Genomic DNA, 13,440 nt, shown 5'->3' with positions numbered 1-13,440 from the left:
CTGTCCCGGGTGGGTTGGGGGGAGGCGGAGAGCCAGAGACACAGGGCTGGAGGCTGGGCTGAGGGTCTGCACATTGCAGAGGGTCCTGGGCCCACTGAGCTGCCATGTAGGCCCACAGCCCAGGTCAGAATGGCAGAACGGGCAGGAGAAGGGGAAGTGAGAAGAGCCCTTCAACACACACAGGTGCACAAGTGCACACACACGCAGAACACATGCCCACAGAGGTACACAGGCACGCAGAAATGCACAGGCATATGTACGCTCACACAGGCGCACAGACCCAAGCGCACACACACCCTTCAGACTGTCCCATCACGAGTTTGGCTCCGTCCCTGGAAAGACGGCTCCAAAGGAAGAGGCTTTGCGTGGTGCTGGGGGAGCCCATGTCTTCGAGTGTGGAGCAGCTGTGGACACAGGACGAGTGAAACTGCACACGTGGACATCACCACGGCCATCACCTCTGCCGCTCGCTGCGCACTGAGGGCTGCAGGCAGCAGACCCACAGAGGCACCAAGGCCCATATCCCCAGCCCTGCAGCTGTCATCTTCACACGTTTAAATAAAATATCCTGTTGGCTTGGTCTTAGCCAGCACCTACAGATGCTGTAAGTCTCCCCAGCACTCTAGGGAAATGCCATCTGTCCCCATAGAGCCTGAGAGGACACGTATTTCCAGGTGTGACACCTGATTTTGCCTTTGACAACCCTCGTGGTAGGTGCTGTTTTCTCGTCCTTTTCAAGGAGTTGGGCCTCAAAGAAGCCAGTGTCTTTATTGGATCAAAACGTGGACCAGGAGACAGAAACCCTGCCTCCGTCCCCACCAAGGCCAGCCCGCACATGTGTGGGCGCCTCGTTCTCTGCACTTGTTGGTCTGGGTTTGATCTAAACCTGTGGAAACCGTGCTCCAGTCTAGAGAAAATGAGCGACCAGAGGGCCACCTGAAGCCGACCTTCAGGACCCCCCCAGACAATGGAGATCGGCCCCCTGGACATCTGGCTGTGAGCAGTGATGGAAGCTCTGAGACAGGGGATGGGGCTGGCTGAGATCCTGATGGGGTCTGTGCGGGGTGCTGTCCCGGCCACGTGGCCATCGACCTCTCCACGCTAAAGAAGACGAGGTCAGCTGACAGCCCGTCAACCCCCAAAACCTCCTGTCCTCAGAGTGTGTTGATGGTGGATGAGCAACAGGAAAGAAACGCAGACATGGCGTTTTCAACATTTTATCAAGAAAATGGAATTGGAATCATCTGAAACACACTGTGCCCTCTTTCCTCCTCCAACAGGATGTCTTGGAAATCCTCTGAGTCTAGCAGTGTCTCAGGGTCTGCTTTGAATCTACCGTGCAGGTGTGACATAATCTGTGCGACCATCCACTGGTAACAGGCACACCCTGTTTTTGTATCTTCTGTTCCCACAAGCGTCAGTGTACGTGTATCTTCGTGCACAAGTGCTCTAACCTCGGTCAGGTGGGTCTGGAGAGAGACTGGAGGGACCAAAGGGCACGTGTGTTTAAACTGCAACAAATAGAGCTAGACAGCTTTCCAAAGGAGGAGATGCCACGGGTGCTGCGTGTGCAGGGCATGCCCTCCCGCGCCGGCCAGCAGGGCTCACCACAGACTCCCTCCACCCGTGGGTGTGGAGCTCTTCCTCCTCGACACCCAGCACGCGCCTCTGTCACTGTTCCAACAAGGTCTTGGGTCGCTTCTCCTGTCTCCACAGCAGTGTTGTCATGGGCGTCTTTCCACTTATGGCAGCCCAGCCCCGATGTCCAGTGGGCCGCCTCCACATGCAGGTCCCCTCCCCGCCCTCAGCGTCAGTAAACCGTAACCACTTTAGAAAGAGACGGAACCACACTCCGCTTAGGCAAGAGAGACCTGGTGCGAGGTAAGGGGCTGGAGCGTCCTGGAGACGATGGAGCCACTGGGAGTCAAAGCTCCTCACGACCCCGGGGAGCCAGCTTGAGAGGCCGCCGTGCATTTCCTGCAACTCTGTCCACCCCATACACGTATAAGAGTACGTCCACATATATGGAAGTACATACACCCATCCATCCACATACACATATTAGGGGAGGCGGCTGCAAAGGTATAGAAGAAGAATAGAAATAAAAGTACTGTTCTTTTTTACAGCTCACTTATAAAAGCTTAGTGATTTAAAGCCTCAATTTCATGTTTGCTCATGACGTGAAAATACCTGACATGTTTACTTATATGAAGGTCTGAGAGATTAAAAATGCATTTATTATATGTAATACATAATTTTTCCCTTTCAAAACTCCTGGGGAAATAATTTATTTGGTGGGTTTCTGTTGTTTATTCCTTTATTTTTTCATCTCTTGTTAAGAGTGCAGTGAGGAAGAACAGAGGAGGAAAAGTGGAAGTGAGTGGAGGGTAAGGATGCAGGGAGGAGAGGGGGATGCAGGGAGGAGAGGGGATGCAGGCAGGAGAGGGGATGCAGGGAGGAGGGGGGATGCAGGGAGGAGAGGGGGATGCAGGGAGGAGAGGGGACGCAGGGAGGAGGGGGGATGCAGGCAGGAGAGGGGGATGCAGGGAGGAGAGGGGATGCAGGGAGGAGGGGGGATGCAGGCAGGAGAGGGGGATGCAGGGAGGAGAGGGGATGCAGGGAGGAGGGGGGATGCAGGGAGAAGGGGGGTCAGGAAGAAGGAGAGGGAGGTCAGCCAAGCGTGCCAGGCCCCACATGGTCACTCTCAAAGTTACATGTCACCCTCAGAGACACTGTGTGCATCTGCCTGGGCCCCATGCTACCTTCCAGCGAGTTCCAGGGCCTCACCTGAACAGGCACACGTCTCCAGGCAGCACCTCTGTGTTGGGTATCCACGCGCCTCGTGCAGCACGGGCTGGCGCTGGGACCCGGAGCGGGCTGCCTGCCCTGAACGTCCTCATCCAAACGCAGTGTCCTCTCTCACTCTGTCTGTGGCATCCAGGTGGGCTGCAAGCTGAGCCTGGTCTTCTTCCAGTACTGCATCATGGCCAACTTCTACTGGCTCCTGGTGGAGGGGCTGTACCTCCACACCCTCCTGGTGGCCATCTTCTCCCCCAGCCGGCGCTTTGTGGCCTATCTCCTGATCGGATGGGGTAAGGACTCCCCCCGACAGCCTACTGCCACCCCCAAACCCACCAGGTTCCTGATTCCTGTCCTCTCTGACCTATAAATGCAGATGCTTTCAGCTCAGAAAAACGCTGTGCCGCCCCTGTAGGAAGAGCTTTTCTAGAGCCAACAGCTTAGTATTTCTGGGAGCCAGGACCTGATTTAAAACTGCTCTGACTCTCATTCCTGGGGCGAACCCTGATGGTGGGCAAGTCAGAAGGAAGGGGCCTGGGAGGAGAAGAAGCAGGCAGACCATCCCTCATGAGGTCCCACTAACGTGCTCATGAGCAGGGCTCTGCCTTAGCTGCAGGACCCCCACCTTCACAGCGAGGGACTCCCCTTCAGGTCTTTGCCAAGTCTGAACACAGCCTCTCCAGCACGTTGATACCGACACCCAGAAACACAGAGATGCGTTTCAGGACCATGAAGCCTTCAAACACATACTCAGTTATCTTCACTGCTTAGTAAGGCACGAGCATAAGCCTGTATGTATTTATGAAGAGTTTCCACTTAATCTTTTCATCAGAAAGCCCTTGTCCTTGACCATCAGGCTAATGAAAGCTCCCACGTGTGCCCCTGCTGGGCTGGTCCAAGTACCCAGCACGGGGTTGTGGTCACCAGGTGTCTTTCTGCAGGCATCCCCACCGTCTGCACAGGTGCGTGGACTGTGGCCAGGCTCTCACTAGAAGACACAGGGTGAGTGCTATGCCTGTAAAGAGAGATCGAGCAACACTGAGGTCCTGGTATCACTGGTCTTGGGAAACCAGAGAGAAGCTTCGTATCTGGTCAAAGGCAGCCTTTGGACACCGATGGGGAGGACATTGAACTTCATGGGGAGGAACACGGGTTGGAGTGCTTGGAGAAGAGCCAAGGGACAGGTGGGGCTGAGCTGGGCCTGGCAGCGGAGCTGAGGTTGGGGTCAACCAGGCAGAGACGGAGCAGCCAGCCCAGCGAGGAGGCCGGGTTGAGACGGCCAGCTGGGGCGCAGCTCTCTGAGGTAGTGCGGTTGGACCAGGGCCCAGAGCGCTTCTGCTTTGTGTGCACAGTGAGCCAGACCACGGCCCAGACTCAAGCACCAAGAGCTCCCACGCCCGGTGCTGTGCCTCATGCAGGACCCCAGGGTCTACCAGTTGTCCACTACCGGTAACAAACCACCCAAAGCTGGGAGCTCACATAGTCCCAGTTGATTTGGTGTGTTTCTGTCCCTGGAACTTGGGGCAGTTCTCCTGGCCTCAGCCTGGCTCACTCACACGCCACAGGCACCTGCAGGGGCAGCCAGGGCCGTGGGTCCAGACGGCGTATGCTGGGTTCCAAGGACTCCACATCCTGCTGTCAGAACCAGCTAGGATCCAGGACGAGGGTGGGTCTCTGCGCCTGCTGGGAAGGGGTGTGGGTGACGGAGTGAGCCGGAGGCATTCTACAAGCCGCCCACCCCAGCTTCCTGCTGGAGAGAGCACATGGCAGTCAGGAGGGACCACCTGACCAGCCGCGTGAGTGAGAGGCCTCACGGTCGGGGGGTGCTTTGTTTGGCAAGCCCCCGTGTAAAGGGTGAGTCTGCAGTGTGCTTATCCTCCTGTGCTTGGTTTGTAGATGGAATTGGTGGTAGCGTGATTTTCCTTCTCTCTTTTCAACAGTTGCTGGGATACCAATGACCACAGTGTTCCCTGGTGGGTTATACGAACACCAATTTTAATTTCTATTATAGTAAGTCATTTCTGTATTGAAACGCGAGTTGCCTGCCGGGTTGCACACTTGGGCAGAGAGGGAGCCCGCTGTCTGGTAGTAAATATAAAGGGCCCGTTCTACTAGGTCTTCTGAGACAAGTACCCTGAGGCTGAGCTCTTGCATGGTGGGCTTGGCCCAGCTTCAGGACGAAGTCTCAGTGAAGCAGAGGGCGAGAAAGAGACAGTCCTCCAGGGGAACCTCGGGGTGTAGGGGGGGTCACAGTCAGGTCCCCCAGGTGTGCAGCCTTAGAGCAGAACTGGATTTCCACCTGCGGATTTCATGTCTCAAAATTAATTTTCTCAGCTCAGCTGCCTCAGCCTGGGGTCGGAACGTATGTGATGCAGCAGAGAGACACTGTCTGGCTCTGACTCGGGGGTGGGGCAGGGAAGAGCAGAACCAGGGGGGCAGGGCCCTGGCGCTTCTGAAACAGCGGTGCCTGGAGCCCCGTTTAGGGCGGGGCTGAGCCACACACATCCCGGCCACACCACCTCCCTTGCAGGGGGACTTCACACACAAACGTGTCGTCTCTTTTTTGTGCAGGTCAATTTCATCCTTTTTGTTAGTATTATACGAATTTTACTGCAGAAGTTGACATCCCCAGATGTCGGCGGCAATGACCAGTCACAGTACAAGTGAGTATTTGTTTAGATCCAGCTCTGAGCCACCCTCACCAACCTCAGGCAGCCTGGAAACTTTGAGTATATGTGTGGAGAGCAGAAAAACTGGGGTGCGAGGACCCTGCAAATGACCCCAGCTTTTCTCCTTTAGTTGCAGGAGTGTGCTCTTGGCCACTTTACAGGGACCCCCGGAGATGGACTGTCTTGTCCAAGGGCCAGCGTTGCCATGGCAATTATTCAAGCCGTGTTCCTCTCCTTCATTCCAGCGTGGATGTCCTCTAGAGAACAGCTTATTGAAGTGTGCTGCCCACTCTCCTGTTTTGTAATCAGTCTGACTCCTTTCTCCTTGGCCACACGTTGTTTGTATTTTATATTTAGTTCTTTCTTCCCCATCAGACCGCGGGGTCCAGGGGACACACCTCGTGTCGGGCCTTGTACTTAATAATAATAATAACTCAGCTGATGTTTGTTGCCTGGATGATAACGTGAAGACAGTTATCATCATCTCCCTCATGGGAAGAGAAGTAAATCACTCACAGTCATCCAGCTAATTAATAAGGATCTGAGAACTCTGTAAAGGAACTCGAAGATCATATAAATTTCTATCAAGAATGTGTAAAGAAAAGATAAAGCCCACAACTCGAGTATAAAATAAAGCTAGTTTAGTGTGGAGTGGTTGGTCCAGCTGATAGGAGCCTTGGGTTCAGGCAGATTGGGGTTGGAGTTGCAGCTGCAGAAGCTGCGTGACCCGGGGCGGGTTACCTGGCTGCCCCTGCAGGGCGGGCCCCCCTCAGCTGTCTCCTTCCCTCCCCTCCTTTAGACAGCAGGGTGGACCTGGGGAGACAGACAGGTGGCATCCCCTGTGGTCAGAAGCCCAGTGCTGGGTTATGTACCAGCTGGAGGCCTGGGGGAGGTCACTGCACTGCTCTGCCTTGGTTTCCTCACCTGTGAAGTGGAAACAATAATAATAATTGTCACAAGCTTATAAGGATTGATAGAGTTAATATTCAAAAGACATTTAGTGGCTGGCACCAGTAAGTGTTGCGATAGCGTTTGGTAAACATATACATATAACTGTGCCCTGAGGTGTGACAGTCTCTGCCCAGCCCACATTAGAGGTCAGGCCTAGAGATAGGAGTCCACGTCAGACCACAAAGGATAAAGTGGTTTCAGCCAGACCTTCCAAGTAGCATTTTTACTGCTCAGGTGAGAAGCCGGGCTGGTTCCTGGACTCACCCCACGCCTGCAGCTCAGGCTGCCCTGCAAGCTGCACTTGCAGTTTCTGCACGTCTCACTCAGGGCCACGCTGACCTTTCCTTTGGGCTTTTTGGGAGTGATCTTAGAGATGGATGCTTTTATTTTGGAAACAAAATAAAGTGGGGATGATAGAATCTGTCCTTTTTCCAGGATAACAAAAAGGCAGAGCACATCTTTTCTGTGTATCTGTCTGGTAACAGGAGTGGCAGATCTCCAGGCACAGGGCCCCAGGGGTCCAGCTTCTAAATCCCCTTTCTAGAGACTAGCACAACAGCAAATTCCAGATGGATCAATAATGAGAATCCAGGCAGGTTCTCTCTAACGTTTAACTAAAGGGCAGCTCCCTGCAGAATCCCAGCCTTCACTCACTGGGCTGACAGAGACCCGAGGTGGTGAAGGCAGCAAGTGCACCATGGGTGTTGCAAAGTCAAATGTTCAAAGCTGCACGTGGCGGCGGCTGGGTGGTCAGTGAGGCCTTCCCTGCCCACCAAGGCCCAGGACATGCTCACATCTGGTGCAGAGCGGCTGGGATTCAGAGTTTGTGCAGATCGCCCAGTACAGAGGAAATCTTGTTGTAAATGCCGCAGTGCCTCAAAAACATGTAAAGCAAATGGTGACTCTTTTCCAAGCGTGGGCTGGGGTCCACCAAGCAGAGGAGGTGGGGGAGGAGCACGGAGGCGCCTCCCGCCTCAGTTCCCACAGCTCAGAGTTGCCAGGATGAGGCGGGTCGTTGGAGCGGCTGCTGGTTGCTGGGGTCACCCAGGGGCCTGGACATGCACACGTACCACCTGGGGTCCCTGCATTTCTGACCAGCCCCCTGGTGATCCCAGAGCTCCTGATCCTCAGAACATGTTGGGCTTGCTACATCGAATATGGCCAGGTTGAGTCACCTGGGAAGATGCTGGGCCACCTGCAGAGACCTGATTTAATTGGATGAGGGGCAGCCTGGACTTGAAGAGGTTGAAAAGCCCCCCAGATGATTCTCATGTGCAGCCGTGAGAGTCAGAAGTGGCTTATAGAAGTGGTCCTCAAAGTGGGGTTCCAGACAGCAGCCTCAGCATCTCTGGGCACGTGATAGAAGAGCAAATTCTCAGGTCTGCGTTTTAACATGACCTCCAGGTGGTTCTGGTGCAGGTGGGGCCTGAGAAGCCCTGAGTTAAAAGAATGTGATCTGTACCTGCTCGGGGAGCGGGAGGGGCTTCAAAGGCGGGGAGGGGGGATTGAGGTCAGCTATTTTATTTTCAACACCAACGCAGTGAGAAGAACATCTGCTCTTTGATTAGGGAGGGTAAGAGCTCTTTGATAGGCAGAGAAATTAGATCTGGTCCAGGTTCCCCGATTCCTCAGACTCTGTGCGATCCAGAGCAGGGTCGCCTGCCAGGACCTATAAACAGACGTCTGTGGGAACACTTTCTGTCACGCTTGTGCTCAGGGGGCCACCCCAGCTGCGTCTGCTCTTGATCTGAAAGTCAAACTTGCCCCCATCCTCCAAAGGCTGGGGATGGGTCTCTGCTATTAAAACCAGTGGCACACGGGGCCGTCAGACCTGCTCAAACCAATGTCATCCTTGGCAAACTCGTCAGGATTTCTTGTAAGAGCTTTGCTGCTTTATGAGGCAAAGTGGTGGTCATCATCGCGTTTGCACGCTCTGCCCATAACGGGGTGGGGTGGTATTAAAGTCAGGGGGGCCCTGGGCTGGCCAGCAAGTGACCATCGGGTCACCGCGGGAGCTCAGGCCCTTCCTCTGCGGTGCAGGAGGCTCACCAAGTCCACCCTGCTGCTCATCCCCCTCTTTGGAGTCCACTACATGGTGTTTGCCGTGCTTCCCATCGGGATCTCCTCCAAATACCAGATACTGTTCGAACTGTGCATCGGATCCTTCCAGGTGCGTGGGAAGGGGCTGGGCGTCCCGGGGAGGGGTGCGTGTGAGTGAGCTCTGACCCACCACCCTTCTCGCTTGCAGGGCCTGGTGGTGGCGGTCCTCTACTGCTTTCTGAACAGTGAAGTAAGTCCTTTGACCTCCTTGGGAAGCACAGGTTCTCGGCTTGTGAGGGAGTCCCTGAAACGCCCCTGAAACCCCTGGGGAAGGCCCGCCCTGCTGTGGGGTCAGTGCCGTTGCCCGGCGCCCGCGGCGCTCCGCTCCGTCTTCCCGCACACCTCGGCCGCCCCCGCCGACCCGCAGCGTCCTAGAGCCTGTGCGCCTGCGAGCGCCCGGCCAGCCCCGCCCCCCGGCCAGCCCCGCCCGCCCGCTGCTTTGCCTCCGCCGCGCCCCGCATACCCTCGCCTCACCTGGGCGGTGGCTGCCTCTCCAGCGGATCGCCCGGCGCCCGCGGCGCTCGGCTCCGTCTTCCCGCACACCTCGACCGCCCGCGCCGACCCGCAGCGTCCCAGAGCCAGTCCGCCTGTGAGCGCCCGGCCAGCCCCGCCTCCCCTGGCGGCCGCGCCCCGCGTACCCTCGCCTCACCTGGGCGGCGGCTGCCTCTCCAGCGGCTCGCCCGGCGCCTCGCGCGTTTTCCTTGTCGCCCCGCGCGGTCCTCAGGGTCCCCTCCCTCCATCGCTTTCCTCGCCTCTTTCGGGGCTGCCAAGCGGGAGCGCCAGCCAGCATCGGCGGCGGGAGTAGCAGGAAACTCCCAGCCGAGGAAAAGCGCCGGCTCTGCTCTGTAAACGTTTCCCGTCCCTAAGCAGCAGCTCCGGACCGAGGGCGGCGCGGAGGCGGGCAGGGGACGCCTGGCTCCCAGCCGGCCCCGCCCCCTGCGCCGGGGTGTCCCAGGTCCCCCGTCCGGGCCCCACCCCGGCTGTGTCCAGCCCTCTCCGCTCCCCAGGAGGTGCGGCTTCCCCAGGCCGAGCCGGCGTCTGCTGCGTGCTCCGTGCCTCCCTGTCCCGTGTCGTCTGAGCGACTCCTGCACCTCCCCCGACTCGTTCTTTCCGGAACCCCTGACACCCCCCCACCGGGAGCCGGGGAGCAGAACCAGGACTGTAGGGCAAAGCGCCGGGGTCCCGGCTTCCACGGGAGGTCTTTTCTGGAAAGCCGAATTAGCCCTCTCGGGTTGTGGGTGTAGCAGCCACTGCCTCTGGATTGAAGCCTTGGGCTCCGTAGTCTGACAACCTTTCTCTTGGTCCCGCGTCTGGTCCCGCCCGCTTCCTTCTCCGCCTCTTCATTCCCAGGCCCGTCTGTCCCCGCCCCGCGCCCATGGATATCACACCCTCCACACCCAGTAAAGGGCCGAAGGGGAAGCGCTCATGAACGGGCATTCGCTCTAGGGGGAAGCTGGGGTCTCGGTTCCGGCTTGCCCGACCGCCTGAGCTCCGCCTGCTCTCGCCCCCGCCCCAGGTGCAGAGCGAGCTGAGGAGGATGTGGCGGCGGACTCTGTGCCCCAGCCGGTCCTCCGGCCGGGACTGCAGGCTGCACAGCTGGTCCATCTCGAGGAACGGCTCGGAGGGCACCCTGCAGGCCCCCCGCGGCTCCCGCGCCCTGTCCTTCCTGCAGACGGAGACCTCGGTCATCTAGAGGTGCCACCACACCGCAGCCCGAGGCCCCAGCCAGGAGTGCCTGGGGTGAATCAGCTCGGACCTACTGGAGCTGGGCTTGGCTTATCCCACCCATGGAACCGGCTTACCTTGTAACCGCCCGGGGTTTAAATCTAACGATTGTTACACTCCAGCATTTAGGTAGTTTTGTTCTTTATGTTGTTTGGCTGTGCAGACAGACCCATTTTCAAAGAGACCAGGAGAGATCAAGGTGGCAGTAACCCAGGACTTGGGTCCAGCGACTGTGGAAGAAAACGCGGGATTTTCTGATCTCAGTGCCTGTTCTCAGGGGGCACAGGCCTGAGCTGGGATGTTGGCCCTGAGTGACATGGTCACCCTTCCTCTGCATGACCTGCATCGCCGGCCTCAGCCCCCAGGTCCCACAGGGCAGCCCCTTGTGTGCAGGACACACAGGCGCCCGCTGAGGACTTCCGTGGAACCCTCCCGCAAGCCCAGGTGGGCCCCACCTGCCCCAGTCCTGCGCACACCGCCATCCGGGCTCTTCTTTCTCTGCCGCTGCACTCGGTTCTCCAACCCCTTTGTGATACTGGTCCCCTTTAACAATGAGGCCACAGAGTCTTCGTCCTGACGCATCACAGACCTGAGCGCAGGTGCCAGCTATCGGGATGACTGGCTCCAGGGAGCGGGGCCTGGCAGGCAGGGCCGGGCTGAGGAGGCGGGCTGGACGTCCGGGGACGGGGGGGTGGGCGCCGCGAGGCCGTCGCCCTGCAGCGTCCCTCTGGGGTGTGCACCCAGGCCCCTTGTGAGAGGAGCCTGGTCAATGAGTGGCAGCGTCCACCCGGAGCCCCCGGCAACCCGGCTCCCCAGCTCAGACGATTTGCTGCGACCAGATCTGCACGACCAACTGAAGAGCCAGCTCCCAGGGTGCCCGGGGCCATCGGTGGAGCGCGGGCGTCAGATGTGCACCTGCACGTCCGTCAGCTGCTGGGAGCCAAGGCCGCGGGCCTGGAACTGGGCGGTCTGGCCTGACTGACAGCAGAGGGGAGAGTGAATACCACTCACTGTTAGCAGAGGAGAGGGTGACCAAATAAAATGTTGCAAACGTGTGTGGAATATCCCCAAGCTGCCATGTGTGACCGCTTGAGTAAAACACATTTCGTGTCTGTTCGCTGGGTGACTCTGACCAGCAAATGCTGAGGCCCCAGGACCTCAAACTGAGGACATTTGGAGGAAATCCTCCCGTGTCTAAAGCGGAGCCTGGATGGCTTATGGGGTGGGGAGAGGGGCACGTGGCAGCTTGCGGCCTTTGGAAGCAGCCACCTCCCCCAGGGTACTTAGCCGCCTGCCTGGACGTGCTCCTTGCAGCATCTGGTCAGCGGTGGGGGTGATGCACGGGGCGCCCAGCAGCCCTGAAAGGGTGGGGGGCACCTGCGGCTCCCAACACACCCACCCCACAGCTCCACAGAACCTGAGAACCTGCTAACTAAGGCCAGGGCTGAGCACACGCGTGCTCACATATGTGCACGTATGTGTGTGTACCTTCTGTGAGCTAACCCCTAACTGCATTTGTGCCACAGACAGATAAAATCTATTTCTAATAAACTCCATGTTCAACCAAACTGCTTCATTCCAAGAGAATACCGCACACTGCTGAAAGTCAAATTCTCCAGAAGCTGACTTAGAAATGAGCAGACGGGGCCTCCCTGGTGGCGCAAGTGGTTGAGAGTCCGCCTGCCGATGCAGGGGATACGGGTTCGTGCCCCGGTCTGGGAGGATCCCATATGCCGCGGAGCGGCTGGGCCCGTGAGCCATGGCCGCTGAGCCTGCGCGTCCGGAGCCTGCGCGTCCGGAGCCTGTGCTCCGCAACGGGGGAGGCCACAACAGTGAGAGGCCCGCATACCGCAAAAAAAAAAAAAAAAAAAAAAAAAAAAAGAAATGAGCAGACGGACCAGCCTCTGGCGAGTTTCTGAGAGCCCCAGGCGCCAGGTGATGGTACGTTGTCAGCTGTCCACTGGTGGAAAGAGCTTCATGAGAATTTGCTTAAGGTCGGAATGCGTTGCATTCGCAAGGAAGGGAAGTGAATACGTGATGTCGGAACGGGCGTGTGCCCAGGAGCCGCGCTATAGATGGAAATAAGGAGCACCTTCCTTTCTTAGCAAGAATGGCGTTTTTTCAATGGTGCTTTTTTTCAGGTTTTCGGGTTAGAAAATCATACAGAGGAGTTACCAAACGTCAGATATTATATCCAGATATTACCCAGAAAGTGAAAAAGCTCTGAATTTTGTCCTCCATCTGGCTCTTACTGCTTGAGAAGTAAATATCAAGAGTGAATGATCTTGTTCCCAATAGTTTCCTCTACGTTATGCAAACCTCTCTCCCTCCCTCCTTGCTGCTCTTTCTTCTCTTTCTTCGTGGAAATTAGGTCATATTGTATAGGAGTTTCTGCAACTTGCTTTTTTAGTTAAGACAGGCTGTGTGGATCTTGCCTGTCTGCACACAGATGTGCTTTACTTGTAACAGCTGCATGATGTTCCATGGCACGGACGCTCTTGGTTTATTCCACACCTCCTGTTGATGAATGTTTGAGCACTTCTGCATGTGCTGGAGCATCCCCACAGAACAACGTCCCAGAAGAGGGAATGGGTTCCGGGCCTGCACATTTGGCTCTGGGCGGGTACGGCCCTGGAAGAGGTGGCCTCAGTGCCCCTCTCACCAAGCTGCGGTAGACACGAGCATCACTGGGCTTCCCATCTCTCTTCACCCCAATCTGCTGTCTTTAGTCTTGGGGACAGTGAGTGTCTCTTCTTTACAGAAAGCTTTCTCTTTAGTTCTGAGCCTCAGCCTGACCCACGGACGTAGACGTCAGGTAGCCAGGCCCCTGCTCCTCCAGTCGGCTGCCCCACCTGAATGCAGGTCCTGCTGAAAGTTTACAGATTAACTTTCTTATTCGTGGAAATGGGGACAAGACTCCGCAGAGGTTGTGGGCGGTGTGTCATCGCCATCTGTTTGCATCGCCAACCACCGGGCCCTGTAAGAGGCCCTGCTTAGCTTGGGGACGTCACAAAGGATTTAGGGCATCATGTACCGAAGAGTGTTCTTTGGAAGATGGAGAGAAAAGGGCCTGTCACTTCCATTATCTTCTCTAAAGGTTTAATGAGGAAAGTGGAGCAGGCACAGGCGGTGGGGGCCCCCACTTGTGACAGCAGCCCCACCTCCCCCTGCCCAGGGGCGCCCCTGACTGAGCCCT

At 57.0% G+C, this 13,440-nt stretch overlaps 1 protein-coding gene across 2 annotated transcripts in view; it reads left to right on the top strand.

Annotated features, from left to right (window-relative positions):
- The window catches only part of VIPR2 (vasoactive intestinal peptide receptor 2), a 64,174-nt gene extending 53,962 nt beyond the window's left edge, over window positions 1-10,212 (top strand). For both annotated transcript variants that reach the window (XM_060108001.1, XM_060108000.1), the window contains 7 exons: window positions 2,942-3,092; window positions 3,741-3,801; window positions 4,740-4,809; window positions 5,371-5,462; window positions 8,460-8,589; window positions 8,668-8,709; window positions 10,036-10,212. In XM_060108001.1, the coding sequence (XP_059963984.1) occupies window positions 2,942-3,092; window positions 3,741-3,801; window positions 4,740-4,809; window positions 5,371-5,462; window positions 8,460-8,589; window positions 8,668-8,709; window positions 10,036-10,212 (723 nt within the window). The remainder of the gene's footprint in view (window positions 1-2,941; window positions 3,093-3,740; window positions 3,802-4,739; window positions 4,810-5,370; window positions 5,463-8,459; window positions 8,590-8,667; window positions 8,710-10,035) is intronic.
- Window positions 10,213-13,440: the final 3,228 nt, after the last annotated feature.

Source organism: Mesoplodon densirostris, chromosome 9, assembly GCF_025265405.1.
Source record: "Mesoplodon densirostris isolate mMesDen1 chromosome 9, mMesDen1 primary haplotype, whole genome shotgun sequence".
NCBI classification, from domain to species: domain Eukaryota; kingdom Metazoa; phylum Chordata; class Mammalia; order Artiodactyla; family Ziphiidae; genus Mesoplodon; species Mesoplodon densirostris.
Note: the sequence above shows the minus strand (reverse complement) of the source record. Positions and strands in the feature narration are given on the sequence as shown.